The 22,333-nt window shown below is 37.6% G+C and overlaps 1 protein-coding gene across 2 annotated transcripts in view; it reads left to right on the top strand.

The window, feature by feature from the left end:
- The window catches only part of Phex (phosphate regulating endopeptidase X-linked), a 195,510-nt gene that overhangs the window by 67,323 nt on the left and 105,854 nt on the right, over nt 1-22,333 (top strand). For both annotated transcript variants that reach the window (XM_059250532.1, XM_059250533.1), the window contains exons 10-12: nt 1,582-1,675; nt 4,120-4,248; nt 21,945-22,046. In XM_059250532.1, coding sequence (XP_059106515.1) covers nt 1,582-1,675; nt 4,120-4,248; nt 21,945-22,046 — 325 coding nt within the window. The remainder of the gene's footprint in view (nt 1-1,581; nt 1,676-4,119; nt 4,249-21,944; nt 22,047-22,333) is intronic.

Here is a 22,333-nt window from a genome sequence, read left to right on the forward strand (position 1 = left end):
CTCCCTCCCCCACCTAATCCCTCCTTCAGAGAAACAGGAATTGAAGTGATTATTAGTAATGGAAGTACAAATTAATAACAAGAAAATGGCAGTGTCCCTTTTCTATACTACCATGCCATTTTAGTTAGCCAGAAGGGAAAAACAGTGGTGACTGAGTCAGATCTGACAAGGGTATGCCAAAACTTTCTGAAATAGTCAAGAAGACTATATGAAACACATATTTATATACCTGGTCATACTAACATAATTTTATGTGGATAATATGTCTTAAAGTACAAATGACATGATGTTTGAAAAATTAATTCATGACCCTAAATATTTTATCTTTAAAAATTTCAATTCCTATATATATTAAAAATAATTCTTTGAGGGGATGTAGAGATGACTCAATGGTTAAGAGCACTTGCTACTCTTGCAGAGGACCTGGGTTCAGTTATCAGCACCCACATGGTGACTCACAACCATCAGTAAGTCTCCCGTTCCAGGGGACTATAACTTTCTCTGGCTTCTGCAGACACTGCACGTATGTGATGTACTAACACGCATACAAAACACTTAAGTCCATAAAATAAAAATACACAAATCTTCAAGCATGGTGGCACATGCTTGTAATCCCAGTACACTTAAGAGAGATAGGCATAAGGATCATGAGCTTGAGGTCAGAATGGGCTACACAGTGAAAACCTGTCTCAAAAATGTTCCTGGTATATTAATTTGTATATCTATATAAATTAAAACAAACATCTCTATACTTGTATATATTCAAAAACTATTTGGCTCATTGGAGAACATATCTACTGTGGCAGAGTATCATGCAAATGAACATATGAATCGTTCTTGTTGAGTTGGTTACTATCATCATGTCTCACTGCTGTTCACATTTCTGCATGACCCAGGAGCCATCTTAGGAATGTGTGTTATTAGTCACCATGGTAATGGCACAGCTAAGAGGGAATGGGTCATTAAGTATCTATCATCACTGGTGAGTTAGAAATGAACTCAGACCACACATCTTTCTGAGGTCAGGGATTCTTTTCCTTATAGAAAATGGCAACACTTAAAATAGAACAGAGTCTTGAAACTATGTATCAGGCCATTACAGAACCATATGAGATACTTCATATGTTTCGAAGTCAACAGAGACTTAGGAGTTCACTCTGTTAATTATTTTGTTATTTTAACCTTGCAATCACATTGTGAAGCAGAGAACATCCTTATTGTTTCACAAGGAAAGAATCAAGAAGGCTTAGATGACTTGTGTAGGCTCACATACTTAGAGCTTATAGAAACAAAGTAAAAATTGAGATGATTGTTATTAATGAATATTTTGATTTTAGTTTCTGAAAGGCCAATAATACACAGGCATTAGATCAAGTCTTTAGTAATTTGAAGGTATTCCTATTTGCAGGCACATGAGGCTGGGGGGAGGCCTATGCCTTCCTTGGGGCTGGAATCTTCAGGCTGATTTTGGTGGTACTCATTAACCTTGTATTATCCTTGCCAACAGCTCTCCAAAGGTGTTTTTCAGGGAATCAGATATGACCTAAAATATATTAAATGTTCATTTTTCTCCTTTAATAGAACCATTGCCAACTATTTGGTGTGGAGAATGGTTTATTCCAGAATTCCAAACCTAAGCAGGCGCTTTCAATATAGATGGCTGGAATTCTCAAGGGTAAGTTAACAGATATCAAAATGTTTCATACATTCTGGAACAGTCCAAATGTTAACCATTCCAGTAAAAAAAAATCTTTAGGTGTGGGATACAGGGAGCTTGCAGCCTAAACTCTCCTTTAAACTTTTTTGCATTAGTTCATTTCATTCAGGTATACCTATGTCCTGTAAAAAGTACCTCAAGCTCTACATTGTGGCTGTATAATAATATTTAGAGCTGTACTCTGGGCCATCAAATCTTGTTCAAACATCCCTCCTTAACATCTCATTTCTACTGTTTTTAGTGCTTTTAGCTGAAATTATGGTTTTGATGTTTCTTAATGATACATCACTTTAAAAGTAGTTCAAATTTCATTTAATTTCTTTACATTTTCACTGGCAAACACTTGTGATAATTGTGTATATTTGTGGGGTTCAGTGTGATGTTTTGATCTACAAATGCATTATAGAAAAATCCAGTCAAGATAATGAATATATACATCATCTCAGCAATATATCTTCACTTCTGTGTCGAGAACCTCAAAGCTCTATTTTATCAAAATTGAAATATGCAATTATCATTAACTATGATCACTTTACACAGTATGACAAATGTTGCATAATCTGAAATATATGTGGAATATTAAATAGTTGATAAAAATCCGTGAGTAGGAAGGCGGTTACTAGAAATTGGAGGAGGGAGGCTGGGAAAGAGGAGATGTGTCTCAAAGGATACACAAATTCAATTAGACTGGATGGATACAGTCTGACAATCTTTCGCTGTAACTATGGTTTTCAAGGTTTCTCCATGTTCTAATTATATATAGAGAGAATGTTCCAGCTTCATTTTTCATTTGGTTTCATTTTGGAATTGCATCTTTAACTGTACTTAGATATTCAATCTTAAGTCTATCCTAATTCTGCTAGACCCAGTTCAGTTTCTTCCTGTGATGTCCTTAAGTGCCTCAATCCATTTTCTTGCCCTCACTTACCTGGCTCTTGAGTCTTTGTTTCTCACCCACCTCTGTTGCCTCCCAACTCGCACAGACAGATGTTACTTTCATCTGCATTTCTAAGACTTATGACTAATTCTGCTATGGCTTAGAGGACTTAAGGATATTGTGGCTCTCAAAAATATTTCATTTTTCTATCAATTTAAATAAAAATGAATGTCAAATCTTATAAGCTCATTTCATTTAACATACATTTTAATTCTTAGAGAAACTGATAAATACAGAAATTTATAGTGACTATTATACTTGGAGAGTGATAGGGTTATTTGGGGGCAACTTTTGACCCTTTATAGTCACTAGAATATGAAAAGTTACTTTATAGAGGCTAGATAAGCATGAAATAATTACTTATATTTAGGCCATATCAAATAGTTAAAATAGAAAACAAGTAGGTATTTTTGCTGTGTGTGTATTTTTAACTCCTATGGATCACATAAAAGATGATACCCAGCTGCTCTCCACCCCCACTGTGAAGAGAATGAGAGAGCAAGGTGTAAGAAGTGGTGTGTGAAAATTTGAGGTTAGGTATAAGGGGATGTTTTTTGAACATGAAGTGCTAAATATAATATTGAATTGCCAAAGGAGGTTGTAGGATTACTTTCTCTGGAGGTTTTAAAAATAGCTTCATCCCTTACCTCTGAGAAGGGTCGTGTTCCCAGAAAGCAAAAGAAGGAGAGATGAATTTAAGCTTTAATCCCTTTTGCCCTATTCTAACAACCTGGCTCTAAAATTGTGTGTGGGGTATTCCAGGCCACTACTCTCAGGGCCTCCCCGCATCCCTACCTGTCTGCCTGCACACTCCAGTCTCCTGAGAAAACTTACAGAGCATTTATTTCTGTGCTTTCATCCCCAAGAGTAAACCTTGGCACTTTCAAATCCTGCTTCCGAAGTCCCTTACTTGTTTATGAAAGTTTTCTTATAATGGTATAACACGGCAGATGGGAAAAGCATTTACATCTGTATTTTACTCTGCTATGACACTGTGTAAATGGGCTCCCCAGGTTGTTCATGGTGAGATATGGTCTGCTGGTCTGCTAACAAGAACTGTGATTACCTACAATTCTAAACCTTCCCTGGTCGAACTGCAATCCTCAATAGATACTAAGTACTGTCTAGATCCTTAAACTGCATCCCTTTCTGTCCTGTCTTGCTGCACAAAAGCTATGCCATTGCCCATATATTTTTGCTTAATGAAGAAAATTAGAATAAAGGTAAAATGCATTGTTTTTCCACTGCCAAAACATTTTCATTTTGCTGTAGCTAGAAACTAGGGACAAACAGAGTTTTATTTTCTCCATCTTATTTCACCTTGGCTTTTCCTGTTTGGCATGTGTATGAGATGGGGTGGGAAGTATTTTTGTAGACTGCTTTATTCAGATGGCTTGACTCCCCCTCCCCCCAGCAATAGATACTATTTAAACAAAGTTAAAATTGTATTGATTATTTTCCGCAGGTAATCCAGGGGACCACAACTCTGCTGCCTCAGTGGGACAAATGTGTTAACTTTATCGAAAGTGCCCTCCCTTATGTTGTGGGGAAAATGTTTGTGAATGTTCACTTCCAGGAAGATAAGAAGGAGATGGTAAGTGGAGCTTCCTAGATGCTAAAGACAAACAGAATGGTGGTCATCTAGGCAGCCCCAACAGTTGTGATGATCCACAGTCTATAGTCCACTTTCCAGGGTGTAGAGATCCACAGGTGTTCTCTTCTGCTTCTTTGTGTTTTTCAGGGAAATAGGGATAAAGTTCATCAAATATGAGATGGTGAGCAGATATTGAAGGGTTGAAGATAGAAAATGTATGCAATGCCTGTCCAAAGGAGTGGGCCAGTGTGACTGGGGACATTTGTTATGGCTGCTTAGAGCAGGGTAAAATCTAAGTCTAGGTGAGGTTCAAGGTCATGAATTTAAAGATATTTATCACCATGGTTACATGTTCTTCTTCATCTGTTTCAGCTGCCTTGAAGGAGAGGATATATTTTTTTCTTTAAGCCTTACTGAGGCTTATTTGACATATAAAGATTGAATATATTTATTGTATATAATGTCATGGTTTGGTACACACTGTAAAGTGATTACCACAATGAAATCAGCATACCCATCACCACAGTGACTGTTTTGTGTTTGTCTGTGGGATGGTATTGTGTGACACTGTTTCTGGGGAGCCATGAACAAGTATTTACTCGCTCCAGGAAGGGAACTGACAACAGACCAAAGCAATGACACCACCGAAGTCCAGCTTAATGAACTACTAGAGTTTCACTGGGGTTTCTTATAGGTGTATGAATGAAGGGTTACTTATAGAAGCAGGAATGACTGAAAGCCCACTCCATCATGGGCAGCTACTCACAAAGACTGGAATCCCAGAGCTCACTGCATGAGATGCATGCAGCTCAACAGCTCAGAGTATCTTTGGGGCAGCCAGCTGGTCTGTGCCACTTCCATGCAGCTTGGCAGTTCTCTGTCTTTCAGACCTGGCCTCTGTCTCCTCAGCAATCCTTACTGATTATGTAAGCGTAGGGAGGGAGGGGACTACTATACCTAGTCAGTTTCAAGAACTTCTCCAGGTTTCTGAGTTGTTTACTTTTTGAGTCCTAAGGAATCTTCCTTTAAAATTTCCAGTCTAAAAAAAACCCCTTAAAAAAGAACTTCTCACATCTTAATAAACTTTTAAGGAAATTGGTATACAACGGACAGACACTTAATATGTACTCTTAACAAATTTGAAGCATGCAACACATTGTTAGTAGCTAAAGTCATCATGCTCTGCGTAAGATCATTGGCAATTACACATGTTATATATTCTTACATGAAAGTTTGTACCATTTGACCAGCATCACCAAATTTCCCCATCCTCCATTCTCTGCCACTGTCAACTACTGTTATATTCTCTTTATCTAGCAGTTCTTTTTTTTTTATTCCACTTATAAATCTTTTCTGCCCTTCTGTGTCTGGCTTATTTCACTTAGCATGATGTCCTCCAAGTTTATCTATGTTATTGGAAAAGATAGCATTTCCTTGTTTTGTGGTTAAGTAATACACAGACACTCATCATAACACACACACACACACACACACACACACACACACACACACATTTTCTACCTATTTGCTCACTGATGATGATCTAGGTTGATTCTATGTTTTCGTTATTAGGAAAAATGCTACAGTGAACATGGGATTGAGCTGTGTTTGAACAAAATGCTTTTATTTCCTTTGGAAATATAACCAGTAGTAGAATGGCTGGATTGTTATGGTAGTCTTATTTTGAATTTTCTGAAGATCTTCTATACTGTTTACCTCGATGGCAGTGCCAATTCTTATTCCAAGCAACAGTGTACAGTTTTTTATTTTATTTTTTATGCACTTGCCTCTTTTGACTTTCACAGTAGTCCTCTTAACAGGCATGATGCGTGATTTCACTGTGTTTTGATTTTGATTTCCCTGAGTACTGACATGTAGGACATTTTCATACACCTCTTGGGTATTTGCATGTCTTTGGAAAATGTCTATCCAGCTCTTTTGTTCATTTTTAGTTAGGTCATTATTATTGCTACTTTTGCTATTAAGAGTGTTTTTTTTTTAGCTATAAGTTTGGATTTAGACACTTTTGTGTGAATTTTCTTTGTATGAATTACATTTTACCAATGGCAGATAAAGTACTGTATTATCAATCTGATATAAACAAATAAACATATTGGATACAGGTAGTTTAGAACCATTGAGTTTAAAGGTAAAGACATAGATTCTATTAAGCCATGGTGATTCAAATGGTTGATGTTATATAGTGATAATAATAAATAATAAATGGTGGTGTTATGTATCCTATACTAGAGTTTACTTTTAACTACCACTGATCTAAATACACTCTCCTTTGTTAATTTGGTTTTGCTATCTTTGGGGAATTTATGTCAAGTTTGAGACCCAATTTTTTAAATAAACAGGTCTCTTTCAAATAGGTCCACCATAAACAAATGCTTTGTTTTAAAATGCTCAATATCCTTAAATGTTTTCAGTTGCTCTTTGGCCAGAGTAAACAAATGGAAACTTTATCAAATAAATCACAGTGATAACACTAAAATACCAGGAGGATATAAGTACACCAAATGAGTAAAAGAATCTATATAGTGGAAGAGGTTTGACAGACATATTTTAACTAATATTAGAAGTAGTAAATTTATTTTCTGAGTTTTGGTGCACATACCCTCTTTTCATGTCTCAGGGTATGACACTCTAAAATAAGTTGATTTTGGCACTTTCTCCATTTATTTTGATATACACGAGAGTAGTATGTTAATTATACACATATTCATCTTTTTTTACATAAAATTATTTGCCTCCCTTATGCACAAACTATTTGCCTCAGGGGATACTTAAGTAGGAAACTTCTAAGGGATAAAACGTCTGGCTTTTTATAGCCTTGTTTCAGGGATTCCATCCACATACCACCTGGAAACACTGATGCACTTGTTAAAAGAGAAATCGGTATTATTAGCTACAGTCAAAAAAAAAAAAAGAAAGAAAGAAAGAAAGAAAGAAAGAAAGAAAAATAGAAAGAGCCACATTGGAGCAGATTCCAGAAAGTCTAATTTAGACTGAAAAACTATCATTGTTTATTTACCAAGAAGAGTTTGTTAAAGCAAATGAAAATCAGGAGGTTAAAAACTTCAGGTACTTCTCAAACCTTAGCAAGTGAACAAATCATATGGCCTTGTTAAAATGCTGAATCCCATTGCAAGATGGCAAACTCACTGCATTTTAGCAAAGGTTCTCTTTAACTTGGTTCAGTCTAGGGTCCCAATTTCTAGTAAGTTCTGTGTTCATGCTGCTGCTGTTCCAGGTACCACACTTTGAGTGGCAAGTCCTTCAGCTCACTCTCTAGAAAACAATTATCACTCAAAACAGAAGCCCCAGTGATTCACTGGAGCAGGTCAGGCCAGGCCAGTTAACTTGGGCAGCAATACTTTGTTTACTCAAATGGTAATAGTATGAATAATACTTTAGTTTTCAGTCCCTGAAAATCTCAATGATTGAGATTGTGCAGATCCTGTGTGAGGGCTTCTGGTCTTGTGTCCTGTCCTACTTCTTAAACTAATTTTCCCTAAAAAAAATAGTATTTTTTTTTCTGAGAGACTCCTGTTCTTCAATGTTTCTTGCACTTCTCCAGGACAGAGTTGGCCTAATGGCCTTCTGTTGATAGCCTCTGATATTCCTGTTTTCTATGGTGGCTGAGAGGGAGCAAGAGATTCATTTCAAGGTTTGATTTGCAGAAGAAAAGCGACTTCCTCCCCATCCCCTTCTGCTGCCATAGTTGTCTGTCCTTCCAACCCACTGATCTACTAGTGTCGTCTTTTTTCCCCTCTGTGGGTGGCAGTGGTGGATAATTACACACTACTGTTTCCTTCTAGTGTTCTAAGTGTGAGTATACCTGGGTACATGCAGGCATACTACCACCAGCCCCTATTCCTTCACTCACAGAGCTCATAGGGATTTTAGCCAATTTATTTAGGGATGGGACAAACAGGATATAGAAAAAGAGAGTCTTTCAATGCAGAGCCATCTAAAGAGGTGAGAGTGAATAACCTCCTGCTGTTCAGAGAGTGGGACAGAGCTGTTAACTTCAAGTCTTGCTTGTATTATACCTAAGGGACTGGCCAGTGGAGTTGAGGGAAAGGAGATGGAGCCCACTTTTGACATTTGTTGTCTTTGTGAACTGAAGTAGCACTATCCAACAGAGCTAGGATATAAGCCACACATACAAGTTTAATATTTTAGGGATTATGTTAAAAAAGTAATGGGCTGCCAGGTGGTGGTGGTGGCACAAGCCTTTTAATCCCAGCACTTAGGGAGGCAGAGCCAGGCAGATCTCTATGAGTTCAAGGCCAGCCTGGTCTACAGAGTGAGATCCAGGACAGGCACCAAAACTACACAGAGAAACCCTGTCTCAAAAAACAAAAAACAAACACAAAAAAAAACAAAAAAACAAAAAAAATTAAAATAAATAAATAAATAAATGAAAAAAGGTAATGGGCTGGTGAGATGGCTCAATGGATAAAGCTCTGTTTGTGTAAGCCTTAAGACCCGAGTTCAATAAAAATTTAACATAACAGGAGCAGGTGAAATTAACTTTAGTTGTTTACCTTCACCTAATCTACATAAAAGATTGTCATTTCAATGTGCACATGGAGGCAGAGGTTGACATCGGGTATTTTCCTTTTTTGTGTTCTGCTTTACTTTTCTGAGAAAGGATCCCTCACTGTACATAGAGCCTCACTGATTTGGTAAAACTCCCTGGCCAGCAAGTCACACCCACCTAGAGCTGGAATTTTAGGCACATACGGACACATCCAGCTTTTAGCATGGGTTTTGGGAATGTGAACGCAGGTCCTCATACTTGCATAATGGATACTTTGACAACTGAGCCATCTTCCTCGTCTGTAATTCATATCTTAAACACCCAGGGAAGTTTATTAGATTCATGTTCATTGAGGTCAGATGAAGATCCATAGGAAAGTACGGGATGGAAATGATTGTCATGAGGTCTGATGCTATAGTCACGATATAATTAAATCTAGTGATGAAGATTATCATTAGTAGCATTATTAGCAGCATTAACTGGGGTTCAACTATGTGCCCAGTACTTTTTCTAAACACATTCCAGATGTGTAATCATTTATATTGACATTGTGATTGCTATTAGTGCTTCCACTTTCCAGATTGACAAAACTGAGGCTTGGAGAGTATCCATAAGTTCTCTGAGGTCATATAGCATGAATATTGCTTAGGTTAGATCTCAGTCCAACTAATCTGGCTTAAGCCCATGTTCTATTGTGAATCAGTTTTATGTTAACTATAATAAATTTCTGAAACAATTAGCTTATAAAAGACAAAAGTTAGAAGAAGGAACTTGCTCATGGCTGTGGTGCTTCCGCTCTATGATCAGGTGGCCCTATTGCTTTTTGATCTGTGACAGTACAGTCTATCATTGCAGATGCATGTGGTACAACACAATACTTACCTCATAGACAGAGAGTGAAATGGAGGAAGAGGAGGCTACTGGGACCCAATGATTTAAATATCTCCGACTAGGTCCCATACCTCAAAGGCTCTACCAGGTTTGGATAGCCCCATCTTGAGAGCCAACCTTTGCCACACAGGGCTTTGGGGGTCTCTTAAGAGCCAGGCTAGAGCACATTCCCCAGCTTCTCTCTGAAAAACACCCGGGTCATCACCAATTTTATGACCGAAATGAGGAACTTGGAGGCTTGACAGTGGCTTTTCCTGTAATGAATTCAAACTTGTTAGGAGCATAGATACAGCAAAAGGCACTTACTTTCTATTTCTTAGCTTTTCAGAGACGGGAAACAGAAGAGGTTTTGTTTCTAGCATTTCAGCATTTTAAAGAAAAAGGCAGTGAAACTTAATTCATATCCAACCAGTCATATTCCCTTTTGGGCTTCCATATGATTCTCCAAAGAAATAGGCAGACAACAAAGAACAAGAGGGCCATCAGTGCTTTGATGTAAAATAACACTCTAGGCATGTGTTTGGCTCAGTCTACAGTCCAAGCTCAATTTCCAATGTTTTCTTCATACACAATTTTAAATAGTGATCTCTGATATTTGGAGTGGTGACCAAAGACTGTACTTTTCAAAAAGGTTTTTAAATTAATGTTACCATTCTCTAGTTACTAAGCAGAGATGTGGACATATATATTAAAGAACAATATGTTTACTGTGTTGAATTTTTTTTTTTTTACTTTAACTCTAGTTTCTAGAAAATTCAGTAAAGTTGGAATTCCTATCTGTACATTTTGGCTGAGCTGAGTTTTGTTGTTGTTGTTGTTGTTTTTTAAAAATCTTATCTTTCATTATTTCATTGTACACACTGTGTACTCAAACAACATAACCTGTATTATGTATCTCAGCTCCACCACTAAGTGTTTTTTGCTGTCTCCTCACATTTTCTGTGTTTTTATTATACAATAGATCCCATTAAAGGAAAGAAACAACAGTTTTTGATGCTTGTTAGACCAGTAAGGCCTTCATTTTTCTTTTTTTAAATTATTTTTTTATTTATGTTTATAGGTGTGAGCGTGCTTGAGTCTCTGTGTATAGGAGCCTGTGGGGGCTAGAAGGGAGAGTATTAGATCCTCTAGGATTGGTGTTACAGGCAGTTATGAGCTACCATGTGGGTGCTGAGAACCAAAGCTGGGTTATCTGCAAGAGCAGTAAACACTCTTTAACTGCTGACTCAGTCAGTGCAGCCCCACAAAAACAAAAGACTTTGTTCAGGACTACCACAATAGCTATCAACTCTCTTGCAATAGGAAAAAGAACTTACACTCTACCACGTGTCAGCAAACAAACCAAGAGATTTATAGCCAATAAGCAGAATGAGAGAGCCATTGGATGGCAAACTACTGGAGGAAACATGGCGAGCAGGAAACTCTTGCTTAAGCAAACTTATTTTTGCAACAGGTAGGCCAAGGTAGTCAGATATTAAGCATAGAAAATGAAGAATTTGATCTGATATTGAAAGTGGTAAGACACTGAAAACTGAAAAAGCTTTCTAAGTCTATTGAGCAGGAGTTTTGTTCAAAGTTGGCAAGACAGTGAGCATAGGATGGGGGTAGGGATAGGGAGAAGAGCAATGTCGAGATTCAGTTGAAAAGAGGGCTCAGAGGACACTGCCTGAAGTTTGGTCAAAGGGAGAATTTTCATCAACTCTCAGATGAAAACTAAAGTCACTGGACTCCTTAGATACAAAAATGTTCTATACACAGAAAGTTAATCTAATTAAAGTAGGGTAAATCTTTTATTATACTTCAAATTTGTACTTTATTAGATGAAGAATGTTAATTTTATTTACTGCTTAGAATAGTTTTCACTTCTTTTTGTACTCTATAAGGTTTCCCTCACCTCCAACTTTATGTCTTAATAAAGCCATAGGTGACCTACAGATGACTACAGTGTCTTCTATTTGTCTGAGCTGCTATGTGAGCAGTTCTGGTATAATTCTGATCCTAAGAAAGGAATTCTCCTCCTACCTCATACTGCTTCAGCTGGTGTTAAAGACTTAAATACCCACACGGGTCCAATTGCAGAGGTAGAGTTTGAACTTGAAACTTCCATATTCTAGGAGCTCACCTCATCAGTGAGCCAAGATAATTGAATTGATGTGCTGCCATTAATATTCTTTAAGTTTTCCAATTCCCTTGTTCACCATTTCTCTCAGTAGTTGAGTAAATGAGACGTAACTCTAACATTGATGGCAGAAGTCACCTGAAAGTCAGTGTCATGCATCACAGCACTGTCCTTATACTTAGTGGTTCTTTGTTCTCTATATATGCAGATACTGATGTGAGTTGCTCTCAGGAAGATCATTATCCAGAAAAAAAGTTCTTTTTTACACAAGTTATACATGGAAAGAAACTGACTCCTGGTATCCTTGTTTAGTGCATTTGGTAAATATACCAGCTATCTACAGGGTCAGTTTCCAGAGAAACTCTGCTACAGACCTGTCTGAATTAGGAAAAATGAAATTATTTGAGTTTTAGAATAACCTTGCATAGAAATCACATCTAATTTTCTGCAAGGTTGCATTGGTATCTCAAAACCAGTATCTACTTATACCAATTTGGGAAAATTAGTTAACCTCTTGGAACTCATTTTCATATTTATAAATTCTCCACAAGAATCTGCTGCTAGAGGAATGCAGTGTAACAGTCACTCACAACCAAACTGGCATTCAGCAATAAGCAATTACTGCTGATGCATCTGGAGTCAGTGGTGGTCCCCTCTACAGATCTGCTGATTTTTGGCTGCGCTTGCTCAAATGTCTGGGGGTTGGCCCGTCACAATTAGTTTTGGCAGAAGTGACTAGGACAACTAGGCCCTGTTCCATGTGTCTTACTTCCATCATCTGGCTAGCCTGGACATACTCCCATGATGATGGCAGAGGTGCAAGTAAGCAAGCAGAAACATGTGGGGGTCTCCTGAGGCTCAGACTCAGAACTGGCATAAATATTGGGATACTTAATCTTCATTGTCAACTTGACTAGATTTAGAATCACCATAGAAACACACCTCTGAGAATACTTATGAGGGTATTTTCAGACAGGTTTAGTTGAAGAGGAAAGACACAACTTAAGTATGGGCAGTACCATTCCATGGGCTGGGATCCCTGGCTGCATAAAAAGTGAACATTCACTATTCTCTGTTTCCTGACTGTGGATGCAATGTGACCAGCTTTGCCATATTCTTGCTGCTATGTCCTCTTCAACATGATAGCCTATACTCTCCAAGTGTAAGCCAAAATAAATCCTTCCTCCTGGTTTTTTTTTATCACAGCAATCAGACAAGTAGCTAATACAAGTGCTATGTCTACATTCTGTTGACCAAGATCACAAGGCAGGGCCAGATTACAGAGCTGGGATTTTTAGTAAAGCGATCTAAAGCCACATAGCATAGGCTGTGGGTAAAGGAATGGATGCAAGACTAAAGCTGTGATTTCAGACTATCACAGAAAAAGATAAACTAGTACCTGCCTTTTTGGGTTGGGGTGAGGATTCAATGAGATAATCCTTATAGTGGCTCAGCACAATCCATGATACACAGTAAGTAGCCAGGAAATGTCAGCTCACACCTCTTCTGGGGGCCGTGGCTCACATTAACAGGAAAGGAAGAGTTTATAATATGAAGGTTTTGACACAGGCTGTGGCACCTTCTGCATGCAGATTTCCTTTTTCTAATCTATTTTAGAGTGAAGGTAGTACATTCATCTTGTCATTGCTAGGCTTCAATGGATGTTTGCATAGGAGTTTTCAGTTGGAATAAAGCTCCGTTTCTTTTAAAAAAAGACTTATTTTTATTTAGGTGTATGTGTGTGTTTGTGGTTTAGTACATGCATATGCGTGTGGGTGCCTGTGGAGGTCAGGAAAGGGTGTCAGATCCCCTAAAGTTGGAGTTACAAGTGTTTGTTAGCTGCCCTACATGGGTACTGGGAATTGAACTGTGATCCTCTGCAAGAGCAACAAGCACTCTTAACTGCAGGGCCGTCTCTCCATGCCTGGAATGCTTTTTAATTCCTTTTAAAAGGAATCTCTCCATACCTTTTTAATGCTATTGGATTGGCCACATCCCCGAAGCTGCCCTGCCATTTAACATTAGTTGGGCTCATAGGAGAATCTCAAGAAACTACTCAAGGAGCCAAATATTATTTTTATAACAGATCCAGGTTTCACAACTCTCTATGGGCTGAATCTTGTTGCAGTAAATATCCTCAGACCCCAGTGTTGACAACTCACTTATGCAATCTTTGGTAAAATGACATCCAGCAAAAGAAGTAATTTAGATAGCTCATTGGGAATTCTTTTGAAATAAGTGTGGACACTACTCTTGGCTTCGGCCTTGAATGTGCTGCCATGATTATGACATGTCTGGCCCACTTTTCACATTTGTTGTCTACGTCTTGGGATAGCAATGGACAGTGATGCTTTTGCCACATTTAATTGGTTACCATCTGGGCAAGAAAATTGGATCAGACCTATACAATGCAAAAGCCGGTACTGGAGATTCATTTACTGGAGATTCATTTACTGCAAGAGAGTATTTGTGCCTTGAATCAGATCTGAACATTGGGAATGACCAAACACAGTTACTTGCTGGGGGAAAGGGTGTTGTTACCACAGCTAAGGCCAAGAGCCGAGCCATTATGATGACATGGTTAACTTGTAGATATTATTCTGGTTTCTGATTTATTCCCTCTGAAAGTGGCAAAGTGGCCAACAGGACATGATAAATTATAAAATAGGAAACATCTTGTATATTCATATTTGGTGAAAAAGATATTCTTCCTGTTTCTAGCCCAGTCTTACAGATGTGTAGTCTTTGATGAAAGGACATGCTAAACTCTTGTGCCACCAGACTAACATGCTTTATAGCATAGCGTGGGCCCAAATAATTGGATATTCTTTTTTTCTTTTGCCAACATGTTTAATGGCTATGCAAGTTTGCTAATCCTGACAATCTGATGTGATTTATTGGCTCACTCGGCTGCCAGAAACCGCAGCATTTTCCATCCTTAGACTTTTTTCTTTTTGATTTAACCATTTGTTCCACCTCCATTGTAGATCCATCTTTTACTTATTTCAGTACCATTATTATATTTTATCAGAAGCTAATTCAAACTCATTTATATAAATATTTATAGTCTAATGAATCAATGAATATGTAATATTTATGAATTCACTTAATGTCTGATGTCTGTATTTCTAGTAAAATGACAGTTGCCCTTTCCTGAGAATATAGCCCATTTGTTAGTTAACTACAAACATTAATAATGATGTCTGTTCTTCCCTTTCATTAATCAAGTGGTTTGAAGTAGAGGAATCTGACTCTATTCTACATCAATGGTATGGATATATGTGTGTGTGTGTGTGTGTGTGTGTATTTGTATACATACACATACATGCACACACATATATGTATATGTATATGATATATATGATATATATATATATATATAACTCCATTCTTATCTTATTTTTCAAATGTAGTGTTGATGCCCACAATTTAAGAGTAGACTAGGCTAACTCACCAAATTACCTGTTTTTTGGTGAAGTTTGCATTTGGTTGCAGGCTATAGCCATTCCAGAGATATTTGCTATGACCTTCCCATTAATATAAAGATGGATTTATTATTCACTGATGGATTCAGTTTTGAATCACTCAATTTGAATAGGTCTGTTTTAAAAACTGACTTTGTATGAAAAGAGATGCCATGTAGCTTTCCCTCTTTTAAAGTCTCATATTATTAAGTCTCTTGGTTATATTTGGGAAATCACATACTATATATGAGAGAGCTTTTTATTTTCTCTTATACCAGATGAGTATTATAGATTTGCACACATGAAAAACATTTGGTTCATTTTCAGTTCCTTGTTGAGTATATGCTAGAAGTATTTTTTTCATTTTAACAAAACTACTTACTATGACGGTTTAGTATGTATGTACAAGGCACACCAATCAAATCTAGCTTCTTATGTTCTATTCCCTCCATACTCCAGTCTCTAATAATTACTCTTCTACTTTCAAGGTGACTTACAGTCTTACATTTTTTTATGTCCACATGTGGCATGCCACTTCATCACCAGCATTTGTTATTTAAAAATGATAGCCATCATAGCCAGGATGAGATGATACTGTGGCTGTGATTCTCACTTTTCCAATGGCTAATAACACTGCATTTTTCTTTCATATACTGCTTGGCCACTTGTAGTTCTTCTTTCGAGACATAGCTATTCAGATCATTTGCCCATTTTAAAATTGGATTCCTTAGGGTTTGTTTTTCTATTTCTTTTTTTGTACTCTATATGGTTAGGGTATTAATACTTCATCAGATGATGAGTTCAGATATTTTCTTCTATTTACTAGGTTGGTTCTTTGTTTTGTTCCCTTTGTGGCATAGAGCTTTCTAGTTCGATGAATTCCAATCCTGTATTTTTGCTTTTGTTTCCTGTCCTCTGGGTATCATATTGAAAACATTTCATGGTCTACACCAATGTTTGGGATGGTTTTCTCTGTTTCCTTCTACTAGTTTCTCAGTTCATTTTAGTACAAGGTGAGAGACAGAGATATAATTCAATATTATACATATGAATATCTAGTTTTCCTGAGATCGTTTTATTGACAAGGAAAATGTATGTTTTTGGCCTTTTGTTGAGAATCAGTTGGCTGTAGATGCATGGGTTTATTTCTGGCATCCCTGTTCTGTTCTGGCTTGGGTGTCTGTTCTCATGCCAATACCATGCTGTTTTGCTTATGCCTTGTAGTATGTCTCAAAACTAGATATTGTGATGCCTTCAGCTTTACTTTTTTTGCCCAAGATTGTTTGGGTTATTTAAGGTCTTCTGTGCTTCTGTAGCAATTTTCAGGATGTCTTTTTCTAGTTCCATAAAACTTTTATTGATGTTTCCCCAGGAATTGCTTTGAATCTGTAAATCATTTTGAGTAACATGGACATTTTAATAATATTAATTATTCCTCTCTTGAAAGTGGGAGGTCCTTCCTAATTTTGGGTCCCCTTCTTTTCTTAATCATGGCTCTATACTTTTCACTGTAGAGCTCCTTTGCTTCCTGTGCTATCTAGTCCTACATATTTTAATTCTTAGTTATTGTGAATGGATTTGCTTTTACAATTTCTTTCTCATCAATGTTATTGGGATATAATGTACTAGTTGCTTTATGCATTTATTTTGTATCTTCTAACATTACTGGATTTATCATTTTATGAGTCATTTGATGGAGTTTTAGGTTTTTCTGCATATAGGATCATATAATCTATAAACAGGGATGCTTTTATTTCTTCCTTTCCTGTTTGTATACCTTCTATTTTTTGTTCTTACCTAGTTTCTCTAGTTAAAACTTCCAGTGGAGAGTTTAAAAAGCATGAAGTGATGAATTTGTCTTTACTGAGCATCTGCTCAATGTCAGTATTAGTTATGAACATGAAATATGAAATCATCATGTAAAAATCATATACAATATACAAAATCATGAAAGTTACAGAAAATTTAATTTTTCAGGATACCTATTGGCTTTCTTACATATCTATAGTCTCATTTGATCTAAGTCATGATTCTTGTTTTCAACATTCCTATATCTTGTTAGGGAGACTAAAGAAATATAAATGGAAAACAGTCACAATCATATATCATATATACTCATATTGTTCTGATTTTAAGCCTGAGAGGAACTCCAAGAAGGGATTAAAACATCGGGATGGGATTCATGGATGTGAGTAAGAATTTGAACTGGTTTTGTAGGATTTCTCTATATCCAGAAGCAAAGACTGGAAGGGAACTATAACAATTCATGGGGTAAACTGAATCCCCTGACCACAAAACACTGTTGGCATGTGCTTAAATGAATCAGTATGCACTGTCACTACCTATGAAAGGAAAATTTCTCATGCCTGTGTGTGGGGAGGAAATATCAGAAGACAGAGAAAGGGGAGTGGGAAGGACATGATTGAAAGTCACTTTTTTAAAGCTCATGATAGAAGAATAACATGGATATAGATATATGTGCAATTTTCTGTAGTCTAATATAAGATATTATGACCCAAATTATGGGGTTCAAAGAATGAGCAGAAGAGGTAACTTGGAAACAGACATGGTTGAGGAAGAGAACTGACCACTGCCATAGACCAACCAAATGAACTGTACTTTCAGTGTTGATTCAGAAAATCTGAAACAGATAGACAATTCCCAAAATGTTGCTTTACCTGGAAGGCCCTTGACCTGAATGTGACAGATTTTTATCACAGTAATATTTTAGTTAATTCTTGTATGTTACATTTTGGTCTTTGACTCTAAATAAACATTTTGTGTGGATAACTTAACCTGCTGACTCCATCTTTAAGTGATTTCCATTAATGCTATATGATGGCTCTTGGGGCATTAGGTCAAGGTTTGGTGAACAAATATTATTTCTCTTTCCTACTTACTTAAAAATTATGTCAGGCTTTTGCTGTCTCAGAGAGGGCAATTTGACTGAAGGCAATGTTATTGTGTGACTCTGTAGACTAGTCCAAAGATAAAAATCAAAAGTGTTCTATGATTTATCTTCCTGGTTTCAGTATGCTAAAATCATTATCTTATTTGCATTGACATGCCAACCAATGACATTAATCTTCTTTGAATATTTCTCTTGTTCTGCAAGTCTGTTAGGGTAGTTCAGTACCATTTCACAGAAAATATTATAGAATAAATCCATAAAGGAGAGGAGAAAGAGAGAGAGAGAGAGAGAGAGAGAGAGAGAGAGAGAGAGACATGGAGTTGCTCTCAAGGGCAAAGAAGGACCAAGTGTGGCAAGAAGTGAAGTGATTTACTTACATTTTGACATAGATGAAAGGCACAAAGAGAGTGAGTTATCAAAGTATTGATTTACGGAAGACAGAGGTGGGAGGGGGAGAAGGAATTCTACATATGAGTAAACTATTTGTCATTCTTCATTCAGACAATAAGCTGAAATCAGTTTGCCTCAGTGTATTTCCACTCGGAATGCCAATCAGCAGGTTACAGACAAAGAGCTTTGAAAACCTATAGAAAATTCTATTCTTAAGCCTTTGATGCATTTGATAGCTATTATAATGCCCAGAAATGGACAAGGCAGTTTCTTTGAAACCAAGCCGCCTAGCTTGGTTTTAATAAAAAGTGTATACTTTATTAAAATGCCACTGAAGACAATAGGGCTAAAATGGCCCCAAGACTCATTGTAGGAATCTAAAGCAAACAAATAAACAACAAAAACTAACTGCCAAAGATCTTTTTGGCTTGGGCAGTGGTTTATTTTGTTTCATTTGATTGATTAAAATATAATGAAATATTAGTTTTTCTGCATCTTACTCAAAACAAATATTTCCTTAGGGATAGTCAGCTTTTTGCTTACTTGTTAGCTACTTCCTATTGATGCTACATGCTGGCCAGAGTACCGGGAGGAAACCTTTTATTCTTCTCTTCTGCTTGATACACAAAGGCCCTTTTCCTCACAGTGTGCTCATGATGCCAGGATGTGTATTGTATGGCCATGTATGAAGGAGCAGACTATTCTTTTAAGAGAAACTCTTTTTGTACATCTCAATCCAATTTCATAGAGAAAATATATGATTATATGCCCTCTAATCTTGATATTCGTATGACATTTCTGCCTTTCTTCCTCTTGCAATCCTGCCTCATGTCTAAGACGAATCTTTCCATACAGTCTTTGGATCTCATCTCCCCCTGTCCTTTCAGAGACCTTTTATGGCCTTTGCCATAGTTTCAGTCTTTTCCTTCTCAATGTGTCCACTGGTATTAGAACACAGAGAGCTCACTCACCAAGCAGCAGCAATGTCAACAAAATCATCAGCAGCAAATATTGCACAGTCCCAAGCCTCAGACCACTTGGTTATCCCTATCTCCACCTCTTTTCTTTCTTTTCTTCATAGCTCCTTTACTGGGTTTTACAGATTGGCTGTCTCGATGTCCATGCTCTCCTCATCACACCATGGTCCAGCTCTCTTTTTCTCCTATATTTTCATCTTAGAGAATTCCAGCAGTATCCACTGAATTGTCCCTGCCTATAGCCTGGGAATTACCCATCTCCCTGATTTTCTCCTCTCCACATGCTATTAATCATCTGGTTCCATTTCTTTGATCACTAAATATGTCAACTTTACTCACTTCTTTCCATCTCTGGTCTCTCCCTTTTATTTGGGAAGACAGCTTTGCTCTTTCTGCATGCAGGTGATGTGCTATCTTGATGAGCTTATCAAGTTTTAAGGGTGCTAAGTACTGCATAAGCAAAAGATGTAGTCTCTGAGAGGCTCCATGTCATTTCTCTACCCCTCCTGTCAGGCCTCCTGTTAGGAATGGTTACTTCTGCATCTGACTGTTAGTTAACTGCTACTTCCTTGGCATGTTCCTCTGATTCATGGGGGAAAATATTTGAGGCTTCTAGAAACTCTGAACTCACAGTTGTCATTTAGGCTCTGTGGTCCAGGCCTGGCTCTGGTCTTCACTAGCTATTTGAATTTATGTAGACAATTGACTTCTAATTTCCTTGTTCATATAACTAAGTGGCTTCCTGAAATGCTCATGGAGTTCAACCCTTTCGGACTCACCTGGAGAGCTTTCAAAACTCCCACTGCCGAGGCTGAACCTTATGACCAATGACAACAGTGTCCTGATGTGTGGGCTCCAAGCTTCTTTCCTTCTTTCTTTCTTTCTTTCTTTCTTTCTTTCTTTCTTTCTTTCTTTCTTTCTTTCTTTCTTTCTTTCTTTTCTTTTCTTTTCTTTTCTTTTCTTTTTTTAAATCACTTTTTGTCAGGACTTTTAAAGCTCCCCCAAGATTCCAATATGCTCACCAAGTTGAGAACTCAGACTTAATGATGTTAAAGAGACTTTGTCCTCCTGTCATCTCATGTTCTTGTCATGCCTGGATCCTGACTTGAGCTCTCTCTTTCTTTTTGTGTTTTCACTAAGTTGGGAAGAAGTAGCTGTGAAGCCCCCCTTCCCCATCTGCTGTTTGTTCTTATTTACATATGATGGAACCCAGCCCACTGATTTACAGCTCTGGTTCCCTTACAACTGTTATTGAACTGAAAACATAGCTGAAAACTTATTAAACAGAGAGACATTATTTTGAGTGAGTTTTATGCTGACAATTCCTTATAGAACAAAGGGGATGTTTAGAAAGAACACTAACAATTGATTTAGAGGTCCATAATCTCAGCGATAAATACAATCCTGGGATCAGACTACAGGGTTTGTTCTTTATTGACTATCCTGTTAAGGAAGCCAAGGCATTTCTGCAGGCGAATGGGATTATGAGGCATACATACATGGTGGGGTCTCCTTGCACCCCTGTGTCAGTGACTCTCTTCCCCCAGTTTTCTCACACCTGCTATGGACCAGCAGAGGCTGTCATCAAAGCAAAAGTGTCTCAACATGGATGTGATCTCATTCTTTAAATGCTTAGGAAAAGGCCTTTTAGAAAACCTCCTTTCTATAGATGCTTCCTTGTCCCCATCATTGTAGATCTGAAATAAGACTTTGCTGGACTGCAAGGAAGGAAAGGGAGAAGTAGAAAGGTAATAGACATTGACTAGGCAATTGGTTTCACTACTGGCACTGAATTTAGGGAGATTTGGGGTCTTAACATAAATCTGATTTATGTTGGCATAATGTCCTTTTGAGAGCTCTATCTCCCTGTATGATTCTCTTTTAACAACACCTCTTTCAATTGTTGCTTGCTTTCTTGGTAATGCCATACACAGCCTGTCGTTTTGCTTGACATTCTCAAGTTCTGATAAAACTGTGTGTGTGTACACATGTGTGTGCATGTGTGTGCTGTGTGTGTATGGTATTGGGGATAGAACCCAGGGCTTTGCACTTGTTAGGCATGCACTTTACCACTGAGCTACATTCCCCAACTCTTATTAAATTATTGAAGTTGATTGTTACCTTGATGAGGACAGACCTCTTTTGTAGCTACATAGAGGTAAGTGGTTGGCTAGTGATAGCTTCTGGTGGGTTTTCCACCACCTCCCAGTAAAATCTGTTCACAGATGCTTCTCCCCGAAAAGTGTCAGAGCATAGAATCAAACTGAAAAACCCCTCCCCCTGTCTCGATTTTGAACCTTGAAGTAGTTTTCTTGCAACCTGATTTAGGTCAAGGGAACCTTGTCTGAAGTTTCTGGCTTTGACACTGCTTTTTTGGGTTTTTTTTTGGTAGATGGAAGAATTGATTGAGGGTGTTCGCTGGGCCTTTATTGACATGCTGGAGAAAGAAAACGAATGGATGGATGCAGGGACAAAAAGAAAAGCTCAAGAAAAGGTAAGGATTTCCTTTGATGGAAGAAAAAAAACCCCCTGACTTTCTGTTTAATGGATTTTCATGCTTGACATTGACTGTGCAGTTGATTTTTGTATTGACTGAGCTGTTGGCTTCAAATGACCCCAGAGGTAGGTGTGTGCTTTTGGATGAACACATAGATTTCATCACCAGGAGGTAACAGAAAATAAGATCTGACTTGTTCTTTCTCTAACTGCATTTTCAAATGCCGTGTAATTCAGCCTTTCCTTCGCTCTTAATTGCTGTCTGTAAGAGCCACATGGCTTACT

The sequence above is a fragment of the Peromyscus eremicus genome, chromosome X, assembly GCF_949786415.1.
Source record: "Peromyscus eremicus chromosome X, PerEre_H2_v1, whole genome shotgun sequence".
NCBI classification, from domain to species: Eukaryota; Metazoa; Chordata; class Mammalia; order Rodentia; family Cricetidae; genus Peromyscus; species Peromyscus eremicus.